This window comes from Petaurus breviceps, unplaced genomic scaffold, assembly GCF_028583685.1.
Source record: "Petaurus breviceps papuanus isolate PSGF00001 unplaced genomic scaffold, PetGlider_PUasm1.0 99, whole genome shotgun sequence".
In the NCBI taxonomy this organism is placed as follows: Eukaryota; Metazoa; Chordata; class Mammalia; order Diprotodontia; family Petauridae; genus Petaurus; species Petaurus breviceps.
In genome coordinates, this window is record NW_027187465.1 from 15816495 (window position 1) to 15830997 (window position 14503).

Below are 14503 nucleotides of genomic sequence, written 5' to 3' on the forward strand. Positions count from 1 at the left end.
CTTTCTTTCTTTCTTTCTTTCTTTCTTTCTTTCTTTCTTTCTTTCTTCCTTTCTTCCTTTCTTCCTTTCTTTCTTTTTTTCTTTCAGAAGTATGATATAGTGGGCGGATATACGATTTGGTGTCAGATCTGTTAGGTTCAATTCCCTGAACAACCACTGATTCACTTAGCGACCTTGGGCGAATCACTTAACATCTTAATGCCTCAGTTCCCACATCTGTAAAATAGGGATAATAATACTTAGCCAGCTCACAGGGGTGTTGTAAGAATTAATTAATGCTTATAAAGCACTTCGAGAAGCATGGGATGAAAGGTTTTAAATGCAAAGCAGGGAAGATTTGAAGGAGTTTCCTGCTGCCAATCAGGCTGAGCAGACTGGGACAGAGACCTTCTAGAGGAATTTTCAGCCCCTCCCTCCTCTGGAAAGCAACTGAGAGTCATATTCAGACTTCAAAACTGTGTTAGATTTGGGCCTGTTGAAAAATTCTTTTCTTCTCCTTATTTCCCAAAATTTGGTTAAGTTTTCCTTAAACTCCTCTATAATTAAGCTCAATTTTAAAATATTATTATTAAAAACATACTATGTGCCAGAGATATGAATGCAAATATACCCCTGCCCTCAAGGAGCTTATGTTCTAATTCATTTTGATGTAGATCTGGTAAATGTGATGATGATCAACCCAATCAATCAAAAAATATTTACTAAATGCCTACTACATGATAGACACTGGAGACACAAAGACAGAAATGAAATAGTATCTGGCCTCAAGGGGCTTACAGTCTTCTGAGAAGTAACAATATAGGAGCATTGTATGATCACAGGGGTGGAACTGGCAGGGAATCTTAGGAGAGTTACTGAGTCGAGCCACCTCATTTTTTCAGAGAAGTAAACTGAGACCCAGGTAAAGCAAACTGGCCACAGAGACAGTAAGTTTCAGGGGCAGCATCTGGTCCTTGGGTTCCCTCAGATTCCAAACCTACCATGTATAGATAAATCAATACAAGGTAATTTGGACATGGAATGAACTGGAGGACAAAGGTCAGAGAAAGTATTTTATGAATTTCCCAATTTTGTAAATTTTGAGGATGACTTGGGGTGTGAAGGAAAGCGCCTCCCTCTCCCCTGAACAAAGTGGAGACCCAAAGGCTTACACATTTAAAACTTCAACAGACTGTAGAAGTCAGTCAGTTCAATACAATCCAATAATCTGATCCAATAAATATTTATTAAACATGTACTGTGTGCCAGGCATGGTGCTAAGGAGATAATTCATAAAAAAGATGTAATTAATATAATTATAATATAATTAATATAATAAAATAAATGAGATAATAAAAATATTATTAAAAACCTACTATGTTCCAGAGATATGAATGCAAATACACCCCTGCCCTCAAGGAGCATACAATCTGAAGGGGGAAACAACACACAAAAAGAAGCAGGAAACAGTGCCAAGGAGTACCTGGCCATGGGACCATCTTGTTCCATAAAGCTGAAATCAAGTCTATCTGGTTACATCCACTTGAATGAAATTATAAAAATGCCAGTCATTGATAAATGGTCAAGGGATATGAACAAGCAATTTTCAGATAAAGAAATCAAAGTTATCTACAGTCATATAAAAATGCTCTAAATCACTACTGATTAAAGAAATGCAAATTAAAACAGCTCTGAGGTACCACCTCATACCTATGAGATTGGCTAATATGACCAGAAAAGAAAATGCTGGATATTGGAGGGGATGTGGGAAAATTGGGGCACTAATACAACCATTCTGGAGAGCAATTTGGAACTATGCCGAAAGGGCTATAAAACTGTGCATGCCCTCTGATCCAGCAATGCTACTGCTAGGTCTACATCCTAAAGACATGAAAAAAAAAAAGGAAAATGACCAATTTGTACAAAAATACTTACAGCGACTCTTTTTGTGGTGGCTAAGAATTGGAAACTGAAGAGATGCCCATCAATTGGGGAATGACTAAATAAGCCATGGTATATGATTGTGATGGAATATTATTTTGCTATAAGAAATGACAAGCAGTATGATTTCAGAAAAACCTGGAAAGGCTTATATGAACTGACGCAAAGTGAAATGAACAGAATTAGGAGAACATGACTGGATCATTGCATGGCTGAGAATAGCAGTATGATGAACTGTGAATGACAGCTATTCTCAGCCATACAATGATTCAAGACAATCCCAAAGGACTAATGATGAAGCATACTATCGGCCTCTGGAGAAAGAACTGATATTGTTTGAATACAGCCTGAAACATTCTATTTTTCACTTTCTCTCACTCATTTTTTTTTCTTTTACTTGAGTCTTCTTGTATGTAATGACTCATATGGAAATGTTGTACGTGATTGCACATGTATAACCCATATTTGATTGCTTACCATCTCAGGGAGAGGGGAGGGGAAGAGAGGGAGGAAGGGATAGAATTGGAAACTCAAACTTTAAAAAAACTAATATTAAAAAATTGTGTTAGCATGTAATTGGGGGAAAATATATTTAAAAAAAAGAAATAGTAAGCACAAAGAGACAGAGGTAATCATGTGGTCACCATCACCATGGCCTGATAGGAGATGGGTCTGATCTTCCTCTCCCATTGCCTTTCTGAACCACCCATTCAACACATACTGTCCCACTGATTCTGCTGGGAAGCAAGTCATAAATAAGAAGACTGGAAAGGTAGATGGAGGCTAGGTTATAAAGAATTTTGAATGCCAAACAGAGGTATTCTGGAGGTGATGGGGAGCCACTGGAGTTCACTGAGTGGGGAGCGGTAGTGGGGGGGGGGAATGTATATATGACATGGTCAAGCCTATATTTTAGGGAAATCACTTTAGTGACTGAATGGAGGATTGGAATGGGGAAAGACCCCTATGTGCTTAATGGGATGCTAAGTGGCATAGTGGTTAGAGCACCAACCCTAAAGTCAGGAAGACCTGACTTCAAATAGCTATGATCCTGGGCAAATCACTTCACCCTGTTTGCCTCAGTTTCCTCAGCTGTAAAATGAGCTGGAGAAGGAAATGGTGAACCAGCCCAGTATCTCTGCCAAGAAAACTTCAAAAGTGGTCACAGAGAGTCAGAAACAACTGCAAAATGACTGAACAAAAACATGTTCCAGATACTATACTAGGCTCTTGAGAAAAAAAAAAGACACACCCTTCCCTAAAAGATCTCAACATTGGAGGGTGGACATAATATGTATGTATATGGGGAAAAGGCTCTGAGAAAGTGAATTAATATTTAAAATAAAATGTAGTATTATCTAGGGCAAGGATTCCCAACTTGAGTTTTACATATCACCAAGGGATATTAGGTTATCAAGAAATTATGAGGACTATTTTGATTTTTTTGTAAAAATTGATTTCCAGTAAATAAAATTACAAAGTTATCCTTAAACTGGTTTCTAAAGCCTGGTGATCCTATGAGGGCTTAAAGAAAAAACCAATGGCTCTCTTTATTTTATTTCTCATATCTTAAACACCTTAAGCTTTGGAATTTTTCTCCTTTTCTATTGGATAGGGAGTACAGAAAAGTTTTCTAAAAACCAAGGGACGCAAGGACCAAAAATGTTTGGGAACCCCTGATTGAGGAATATAGATATATTTGTTTACAACAAGCCAGGGTCATATGAGTCCTTAAGTGAATTCACATAAGGTCACTCAGTCTGTACAACCTGTACTCAGACTCAAGTGTCTTGACTCCTTGTCCCAGGTTCTTTCCATTACGCCATACTTGTCTCTTCCAGCTATTAATTTAACCGTGCTGAAAGCAAAAGACCACAGCGAGAGAGTTCTTTTCCCTGCAGTACAACTGGAGAGGTGGATTTGATCTCTGCAAAGCCACTGAAAGTAGAAATAAAAAAAAATCTGCTTTTTGGTAGATAAGTACAGTGTATATCTATATATCTATGTGTAGAAATCACCCTGAAGCTGAAAATAATAGCTCTTTGTACCTAAATAGATGCTGATGTCTATCTCCCACATGAGAGATTAAAGAAGACGGAAAGGTCTGGCCCGGGATCTTAATAACTCAGGTTTTCCCCTACATTATCCAGGCAACTCAGCCCTCAAAATCTTACTCCTCCTCCCTTTTTTCTTTCAAATACCCAAGGGCTAATGGCTGTGTAGAGATGGCTGATAGGACATCATTGTGTCGGACATAGGATTTTGAACTGGAGGGCCCTCAGAAGTCACTTAGTCCAACCCTTAATTTTACAGATAAGGAAATAGAGACTAAGTTGATTTCATGACTTATCCATGTCATTGGTCCATAGGACTGTAGATCTGGAATGGAAAGCCTGGGTTTTCTCATCTGTAAAATGAGGGAGTTGGCTTCTGAGGCTCCTTCCAATTCTTTCTTTCCTCCTTCCAATTCAATCTTTCCAGTTCTTGTCCACCCTCCAACAAAATTCCCTCCCATTATTTAAAAATGGTATCCAGAGTGGTTATGGCATTTTCCCAAGGTCATATGGGTAGAAGCTGAAAAAGTTGGGATTTGAACAAAGGTCTTATTACCTCTCAGAATTTTTCCATCTTACCCGTGGTTAATAGATAAGCACATATTACCTGTTCAAACATAGCCAGATTCTGCCTCAGTTTCCTCATCTGTGAAATGGGGATAATAACAGCACCTACTTCCCAGAGTTGTTGTGACAATAGAATATTTGTAAATCTCTTTGCAAATTCTGAAGTCTTTTATAAATGTTGGCTATTATTATTCTTTGGGCAGCTAGTTGGTTTAGTAGATGGAGCGCCAGACCTGAAGTCAGGAAGGTCTGAGTTCAAATCCTACATCAGACTCTTACTAGCTGTGTGCCCCTGGGCAAGTCAGTTAACCCTGCCTGCCTCAGTTTCCTCATCTGTCAAATGAGCTGGAGAAGGAAATAGCAAACCATTTCAGTATCTTTGCCAAGAAAACTCCAAATAGGACTACCTAGCAAGTGTCTGGAACAAAGTAGGAACATAATAAGCTGAACTGAAACCAAGCCTAAACCTACCTCCTTGGAAATTCCCCCCAATATTTCTTTAAAGTTAACTTTATCTCATTTGAAATCCAAATCAGCCCTGTGAGATAGGTATAATTATTTTCATTTTATAGATAAGGAAATTGAGGCTTAGAATGATTAAGTGTACAAGGTCACATAACTAGTAAATGTGTGAAATTTGTATCTAGGTCTGTCTTAATCCCAAGCCCAGCACCCTGCCCACTGAACTATACTGTGTCTCCCTGTATGGCACAGACATACACACCTCCAATGTCCATTCATTACGTTAAACATTGTCAATGTGGGATGGCTATCAAAGTATTAAAAGGCTTTTCCAAGCTGCCATTCATCATTTCATTGTCACAGCATCTCTGAGAAATGAGCAAATATCATTATCCCCATTTACAAATGAGGAAACTGGAGAAGGTAAATTACTTTCCTCAAGTCACCCAGTAATCCAGCAAGGCAGCCTCAGACAATATTTCATGAGTCCCAAAGCTCAGTGAGTTCGGTGGCGTCCAGAGGACTGTCTCGAACCAATGGCGAACATATCCTAGGTTCGATCCTGTGAGAGCAGTAGCATTTTCTCTCCATGGTGAAAGTCCAGAGCTCATTGTGATTTTTTTTCTGAATAGAGATATTCTCTTAGACCATCCTGAGATATCAGAGCTCATACTCTGTAAAAATGGATGAGAAGAACCCTGGAGAAGAAAAGACTTGGAAAGAACCCAGAGGGGTCTTTAAGTCTCCCTGGGGTTGAATGGAAGCTCATTGCGAGGAGAGATTCTTTCATTCTTTGTGTTTGTAGCTCCAGGGTTTAGCACAGTGCCTGGCTCTTAATAGATGCTTGATTAAATGATTGATTGAAGTATTCCTGGATGAAGAGCAGTGCATTATAGTGGAAGGTGAGCCAGTCCAGTATTCTCTCTACTCCATCCCTTAGCTGCTGTCTGGGATGACTAAAGATAGATTTTCTAGCTGAACAGGACATTAAAGTCCCCCTCATTTTGCAGTTAAAAAACTATGACCCAAAAGTTTCAATGACTAGTCCAGATAGGATCATACAGCTAATAGGTGTCTGGGCTGGGATTTGGATTCAGGTTTCCCTCACTCTGCACACTATGTTAAACCGCAAGGGGCCTTGAAGGTCATTAGCACCTCTGATGTGAGAGGTGTCCACCTTCTCACCCAACACCCACCTTCGGTGTCCCACCTCTTACCCAACACTCCCCTGTCACCCCAGAAAGCTGAAGCATGCCCAGTGGCCAAACCTCTGTAAACCATCCTGGGGATGGGCTAAACCAGGCTGAGGGTAGAGACATGTTTTAAACGTGTTGGTGAGTCAGGGGAATGTCTGCCCCGAGCATGTGAAGACATCCCCTGGTGGAATGGGTGGATGAGAATACTTTGTTCCAATGGCCATGAAGGTGGCTGAAGCAGGGACTGTGTAGGCCTTAGAGCTTGGGCAGGCATTGAAGATGCAGAGGCATCCTGGGCCAACATCAGTCACCTTGACTTTTATGTTACCTCCGGACTTCGATGACTCTGGAAGAGAAAGCGAAGCTAACCACTTCACTGAAATTCTGCCTCACTTAAATCCAATCCATGCACAAGTCAAGACATCACCTTGTGCCTCTTCAAAAACAAAGGACAATGGGGTGGCTAAGTGACACAGTGAACAGATCACTGGCCCTGGAGTCAGGAGGACCTGAGTTCAAATCCAGCCTCAGACACTTAACACAAAAAACTAGCCATGTGACCTTGGGCAAGTAATTTAACCCTGATTGCCCTACCTTACCCCATAAAGCAAAAACAAACAAACAAAAAAAACAAAAAAGAAAAAACCACCAAAAAACAAAGGACAAACAGCAGATGAGGAAACTGAGAAAAGATAAATGACCTTCCAAATATAAGTAAGCAGCAAAGCCAGGAGCCAACCTAGATTCAAATCTTACCACTGACATTTACTACCTTTGTGATCTTGAACAAGATACTGGATCTCTCTGAGACTCAGTTTCCTTCTCTTAAAATAGGGATAAAAATACTGGAGGCATAGAGATTACTTCACAGGGCTATCGTGAGACTCAAATGAGATAATTTACACAGGGTGTCAGTCCGTCATTCAGTCAACATGTTTTAAGCATCTATTTAGTTCCAGTCTCGGTGCTAAGAGCTGAGATAGTCCCTGCCCTCAAGGAGCTTACAATGTAATGGGAGAAGACTAGGCACAAAAGGAAGCTGAAAAGCAAGAAGGGAGGACCCAGACCAGGCAAAGGTGAGAAGAGGGGCATGATAGAGAATTCCAAATATGACTAAAAGCAGAGGAGCTAGTGGGAAATGGGGAGGACTGTGCCAGGTCCCCGCATTAGATGGATGTCGTGGAGCCTATGGCTCTGCTCCACCAGGCAGAGGGGCAGAGCATACTGATGAGAAAGGAGTATCAAGACAGATTCAGCCTTGAAGGAGAATGAGATTTCCCAATGATGAACGTCCTGGGGAGTCCAAATGCAATGTAGCTGGTTGGAAATGGATATCCCCCAAATCTTACTTTGTTTCAAAGTTTTAATAGCTTCAGCTATTAAATTATTATTATTTATTAATTTAATATTATTAAATTATTATTTTAAATTTATTTTTATTTAAATTTTAAAAATTGAATTAAATTTAAACATTAAGTTTATTATTAAATTAGCTATTAAAGTTATTATTAAAGCTATTAGGTGGTTCAGTGGGTAGAGTGCTGGAGTCAGGAACACCTGAGTTCATATCCTGACCCTGGACAAGGCTCACAAACTTTTTCAGTCAGTTTCTTCATCTGTAAAATGGGGGAAACAGTAGCACCTATTTTATAGGTTGTTGTAGGGGATTAAATGAAGTAGTATTTCTGTGAAACATTTCATTTGAGAAACCTGCTCAGCAGAGCCTAAAGCTTTGCACGCCTCAGAATGTTATATAAATGCTAGTTATTGTTATTAAATGTCAGTTATTTGGACCCAGAGGGAGGAAATGGCAATAGCTTGGTGTCACAAAGAGGTAAATTTAGGCTTGAGGTTGGGAAAGGCTTCCTAATGATGGAAGCTGTTCCCAAAAGTGGGATGATAGTGGGCTTCTGTTTCCTGGTGGTCTTCTGGCCAACCAGGAATGACTGCAGGTTGTGACTGCTTTGAAGATATGTTTGTTCAAATGTGGCTTGGACAACACAGACCCCAGAGGTCCTTGGTGGCCAGGATGGGGTCTCTGGTCCCAGGGTAACTTCCTATTCTTGATCTCTTAAGACTAGCATCATTTTCCCACCCAAAAGGTCTGAGGTCCAAAAAAATGAGACACAGAGTTTGTCCAAACAGTGGGTTGAAGCTGAGACCACCCTGGAGGACTGATGATTCTTTCCAGAATCCTAGGTCACTTTTTTTTCCCCATCCAGAGAAAGACTGTGTGTTTTGCAGTGATGAAGAATAACACAAATATTGCCTCATAGGGATGCTTCCAGGGTCACTCTGAGGACACATGAATTAGCATTTGAAAAAGCATTTTGAGTCAGGTTAAAAGACAACCGGAAATACTCATCTTAGCAGTATAGCATAATGACTAGAAGCCCTGATTTAGGGCTGGAGAGATCTGGATTTGAAACTGCGCCATATTGGATAGACTGTAGGGCTTGGAGCCAAGAAGACTTGAGTTTAAATTCTGCTTCCTGGCACTTACTAGCAGTGTGACCCTGGACAAATCCATTCACAGATCTGAGCCTTAGTTTTTTATCTATGAAATGGAGATAATCATGGTAGTTACTATCTCACAGGGCTGTCATGAGTCTCAAGAACACAGGATTATTAACTCGTAGATGCAGAGCTGGAAGGGAACTCAGAAATCATCTTGTCCAATCCCTTCATTTAACAGATAAGGAAATTGAGGCTCAGAAGACTTAGGGTTAGGGTTGGAGGGGATTTGCCCAAGATCACAGCAAGTCAGAAGTGAGATTGAACATAGGTTTTATGATGCCAGTGTCAATGTTCTTTTCACTGCACCAAAGTAGTGTGTGTAAGATACTCTCCAAACCCTAAAGCTTTATTTAAGCTTTAAATAAAATTTTTCCTCCTCCTCTTCTTCTTCCTCATCTTCTTTTCCTTCTTCTCTTCCTTTTCTTCTCCACTTCTTTTTTCTTCTCTCCCTTCTCCTTTCTTTCTCTTGTCTTTTCCTTCTTGTCCTTCCTCATCTTTTTCTTCTTCGTCTTCATGATCATCACCATCCTCCTCCTTTTTTTCTTCCCCCTCCTCCTTTTCTTCCTCCTCCTCCTCCTCATTTTCTTCTCCACCTCTTTTTTCTTCTCTCCCTTTTCCTCCTTTCTTTCTCTTGTCTTTTCCTTCTTTCTTGTCCTTCCTCATCTTTTTCTTCTTCATCTTCATGATCATCACCATCCTCCTCCTCCTTTTCTTCCTCCTCCTCCTCCTCCCCGCCTTCATCCTACCTCAACCAGTAGCTGTGTGATTGTAGGCAATTCACCCTATCTTTCTGAGCCTCTGTGCCCCAACTATAAAATGGGAATAATGATACCTGTACTACTCCTTCACAGGATTATTGGAAGGATCAAAGTTCTTTGTGAACTTTAAATCTCTCTATAAGAAGAAGCTATTATTATCATAAAACATTTTTTTTTTGCCGTGGTGACATTGCTTCATTTCCTTCTTCCACCTACAGAAAGCTGGTAGGAGAAAATGGACTGCTATTTGCCATGAGTCTAAAGAAAATTTGTAAAACTTGGAAAGACTTAAGTGGACTGATGCTGAGTGAAGTGAGCAGGACCAGGAGACCATTGTACACAGTAACAGCAACATTGTTTGATGACCAAATTTGATAGACTTTGCTCTTTTCAGCAATACAATGGCCTAAGACAATTCTGGAAGATTCATGATGGAAAATGCTATCCACATTCAGAGAAAGAATTCTGGAGCCTGAATGCAGATCAAAGCAGACTATTGGCTCCCTTTTTATTTCTTTCTCATAGCTTTCCCCTTTTGTTCTGATTCTTCTTTCACAACATGACTAATGTGGAAATATGCTTCATATGATTATACATGTATAGCTTATATCACATTACATGCTGTCTTGGGGAGGGAGGAGGGCAGAGAGGGAGGGAGAAAAAATTTTGGAACTCAAAATCTTACAAAAGTAAATGTTGAGGGGCGGCCAGGTAGCACAGCGAGTAAGAGCACCGGCTCCAGTGTTGGAATGACCTGGAGATTGAATCCCGGGCTCAGACACTTAGCACCTAACCAGAAACACCTGGCCGTGTAACCTTGAGCAAGTTACTTAACCTTGATTGCTTAAAAAAAAAAAAAGTAAATGTTGAAAACTATCTTTAAGTGTAATTGAAAAAAAATACTATTAAGGGAAATAAAAAAAAAATATAAAGAAAACATTTTCTTTGCCCAGCTGCTGCCTTGTGTTCTTTGCATATCCCCAGGGTTTGGTGACCAATATACTTTCACGGTCTAAGCAGATCCCTTCAAGGCTACTTAGAGCCTGTTGACTGACAAAGAAAGCTGTCAAAAGTTCTACCTGGTTACCATCAACACTCAGGCTTTTTCTGGCTGTGGAAGTGCTTGTCCCCACAGAGTCCAGGAATCCCTGTGGTTCAAAGGCAGGATGGTACCTGAGTCAAGCATCCTGCTCGATCTCTCTCAGCACTGAAGGAATCAGGCCTGGCTTGCTGCCTCAGCCGGCCTGCTTCAAAAGAGGGCTAATTCCCCAACGATTGTCTCTTAATTGCACTGCAGACTGTTGGCTGCAATAATAGATGGAAATCATGGAGCCCTGACTCGATGGGCAGCAGGGGGTGTTTATGTGTTATTTCCCTTATCCAGGGAAAGCTTTGTTCCAAATCAGCATCTGGCCCAGGGAGGATCGAAAAACCCAATTATCCAGCAGGGTTTGATGGGAAAATAAAGAGGTGAGTTAGACTTGTTCACTTTTCTCCATTAATGCATTTGAATTTGGGGATCTAGGCGTCCTGACCTTTTCCCCTCACTGCATTTTCTCTCAGATTCATGCTAATTTGATTTTGCCCCTGGTTTTGTGAGCATTATTGAGGTTGAATTAACAATGGGGAAGGCACAAATCAGGCTGATGCCTGCTGTATCTTGGAACAGTGGGGCTGGGGTGAGTACCTGGGCTAGGATCAATGGACATTTAATAAAAGGTTGTTCCATTAAACTTGGACTCAGAAAAAGACTGCACCCAAGGACCTAGAAGGCCATATGTGATCTTGAGGCTGCAGGTTTCCCACCTCTGTCCCTAGAACTTCCCATAATAACCTTTTGTAGCTGTATAATTTCACTAGGCATTTATTATCTCCATTTTATAGATTAGTAAACTGAGGAGTTTCAGTCATTGAGTTGCCTGTGATTATATAACAATTAAGTGCCAGAGGTAGGATTTCAAAGGTCTCTTCTCCCTCGTTTTAGGGTTCTCTACATAGTCTAGGATTCAGTTAGAACCTGCTCCAGTCCTTTGTCGGTCATTGGGGGCTACTCAATATTAGATAATGAGAGTGTTGAGCATGATTGGTCTGGTCTGTAAATAACCCATTTTAAATGGTTTCCTGACCCTGAGTTCAGCACAAAAGTCACACTGTCTCTAAGCTAGAAGGCAATGGGTTCTCCTTACAGGAAGCTGAGTGAGGGATGCAAGAGGAAAATTTAGGTTTGATGTCAGAAAAACAAACCCTTCTTAATAACAAGTGTTTCCTAACAAAGCAGAACGGGCAGCTAGGTGGTCTCATAACACATAGGAGTGCCAGGTCTGGAGTCAGGAAGACCTGAGTTCAAATATGTCCCCTGATACTTGCTAGTTATGTGACCCTGGGCAAGTCACTTAAACCTGTTTGCCTCACTTTCCTCCTCTGTAAAATGAGCTGGAGAAGGAAATGGTGAACCACTCCAGTTTCTCTGCCAAGAAGAACAAGAAAAAGGAGGTAGATTAGATTATCTTTTTTATTAAATTGTTATAGTGTGCTGAGCACTTATGCTAAGTGTGTGTGTGTGTGTGTGGGGGGAAATACAAGTAAAAGGAAGACAGTCTCTGCCCTCAAGGAATTTACATTCTAAAGGGAGAAAACAACATATAAAGAGAATGATACTTTCCCCCAAAGGTGTTCCAAAGAAAGCTCACCCACTGGAGGAGGAGGCCCAAGGAGGAGGGCTGTAGGTTTCTCTGCAGTGGAAGCCTTCACACAGAGGCTGGATAACCGTTTTGGGGCGATGTTGAGGAGATCCTTGTTTCCCTATGGGTTGGACAAGAGGGCCCCCGGAGTTCCTTCAAATCTGAGATTCAGTGATTCTGTGAAGCCACGTGCACCCCTCTCTGGGCCTCAGTTTCCTTTTTTGTAAAACCAGAGGGTTCACCTAGCTGATGTCTGAGGTCCCTAATTTCCTAGGATTCTACATATAGTGGCAGGAATCAGAGTCAGCAGTTGTGTAGCTTAATAAATATTAGATTACCAGGGTGTTGAGCAGGTTTGGTCTGACCTGTAATTAATCAGTTTAAAATGGATATGAAAGGATTTCTGTCCATTCTCTTGGCAGACCAGTTTCCAAACTGTGAGGGGAAGGGCATTTAGGCCTTTTTTGTGGGTCTGTCCCATCTCTCCCACAACAGAAGAAAGAGCTCTGGGATTAAATTCTGCCTCAGACATATACTAGCTGTGTGACTCCGGGCAAGTCACTTAACCACTATGTGACTCAGTTTCCCCTTCTGAAAAATGAGGAGGTTGGACTCAATGACCTCCAATGTTCCTCCTAGCTCTAATCCCCAATATATCTCGATGGAAACCTCATCACAAGGGATCATGTCTCCATTACTCTCAGTCTCTCTGGAAATGTTCTCAGGAACACTTTTTTTTTCTTTTTGAAGGGGGGAGGGCAGGGCAATTGGGGTTAAGTGACTTGGCCAAGGTCACATGGCTAAGTGTCTGAAGCCGGATTTGAACTCAGGTCCTCCTGACTCCAGGGCTGGTGCTCTATTCATTACACCACACAGCTGCCCCTCAGGAACACTCGATCTTCTAAATCAAGTGAGTTGTCGTTAGTGAGAAAATTAAAGGTGAGATAGTCTCTCATTCACCCCACAAATATTCATGGAGCACCTATGCTACAAGGTGAGGGCATTTGCCATGCTGGCCTCAGGAGCCAGGAAAACAGAGGTTCAAATCCCACTTTCAACTCTTCCTGGCTGTGTGACCCTGGCTAAGTCACCTACCTCCTCTGGGTCTCAGTCTCCTCACCTGAGCATAAGCAGGCTGGACTAGATGATTTCTAAGGCCCCTTTCAGCTCTAAATCTATGTTCCTGTGATAGTAAAGACTTCTCTACTGAGTTATAGGCGGTTTATGAGCTGCCCTGGTGAACGGAACTGGTGTTTTAAATCAGTATCTGACCCTGAGAGGATTGAAAGACCCAATTATCCAGCAGAGAGTTGATGGAAAAATAAAAGAGACACGCTGGATTTATTCGAGGTAGCTAGGGGGGGCCGTGGATAAAGTGCCAGGAAGATTCATCTTCTGGAGTTCAAATCTGGTCTCAGACACTTAATAGCTGTGTGACCCTGGGCAAGTCACTTCACCCTGTTTGCCTCAGTTTCCTCATCAGGCACCTTCTGAGAATGCAAGTGGCTGAGCCTGGGATTCAATGAACAAAGGAAATCTCTGTCACTCTTTAAGGATGGGATCCTTCTTGGCTTGAGATGACTGGGAATCAGGGAGATCTGACTGGTGGCATGGTGCAAAGATCACGTAGTTGGAGTCAGAGAAGCTGGGTTTGAATCCCAGCTATGAAACCTCAAATCATAAACTCTCTGGGCCTCAGTTTCCTCCCCTGTACAAGGGAGCTCGCTTAGAAGACTTCCAAAGTCCCTTCCAGACTAACTTCTCTCCCCCGGGCGCCTTTCTGTTATTGTCTTCAAGGCCACTCTCACCTCTCATGTTTCCCCAGGTCTTCTCTCTCTAGACTAAACATTCCCAGTTCCTTCATAGGTCGCTATCATTCTATTTGTCCTTCATTTTCCAAGAGGACCACGGCGTAAGGGAAATGATGACATGACTTACAGCTGACTTGGATTCAAGTGAGGTAGGACTGTTCAGGGTCACCAGCCTCACTTTCTCCTCCAGAGCCATCTGGGTCCCTTGACCAGATATTCATCAGGAGGACTAGAGATAGCCCAGGGTGCAATGGGAGACCCTGGCCCTTGAAGGCTAAGGCCCTTTTCTGTACTCAAAGTGAGACAAGACACATTCAGTGAATAGGCCTCTTTAAGAAGTGTCAAGGAATGGCCCCTTTAATTAGAAAAAAGAAAAAACCCAACACAACCTTTATACATCATAACCTCCCTTCATCAGAGTGGTCTCCTTCCTCTGGACATTCTCTAGCTCACAAGTTCTCATTGGTCTTAGGATCCCTTAACATTTTAAAAAATGATTAGGGACCTCCAAAGGGTTTTGTTCTATATGAGTTTTAT

General features: G+C 41.6%; 1 protein-coding gene across 1 annotated transcript in view; it reads left to right on the forward strand.

Moving 5' to 3' along the window:
* SPRING1 (SREBF pathway regulator in golgi 1) overlaps positions 1 to 10323 on the forward strand; it is a 163341-nt gene extending 153018 nt beyond the window's left edge. The window contains exon 6 of the mRNA XM_069081692.1: positions 9697 to 10323. Coding sequence (XP_068937793.1) covers positions 9697 to 9849 — 153 coding nt within the window. The 3' untranslated portion in view covers positions 9850 to 10323. The remainder of the gene's footprint in view (positions 1 to 9696) is intronic.
* The last annotated feature ends 4180 nt before the right edge of the window (positions 10324 to 14503 follow it).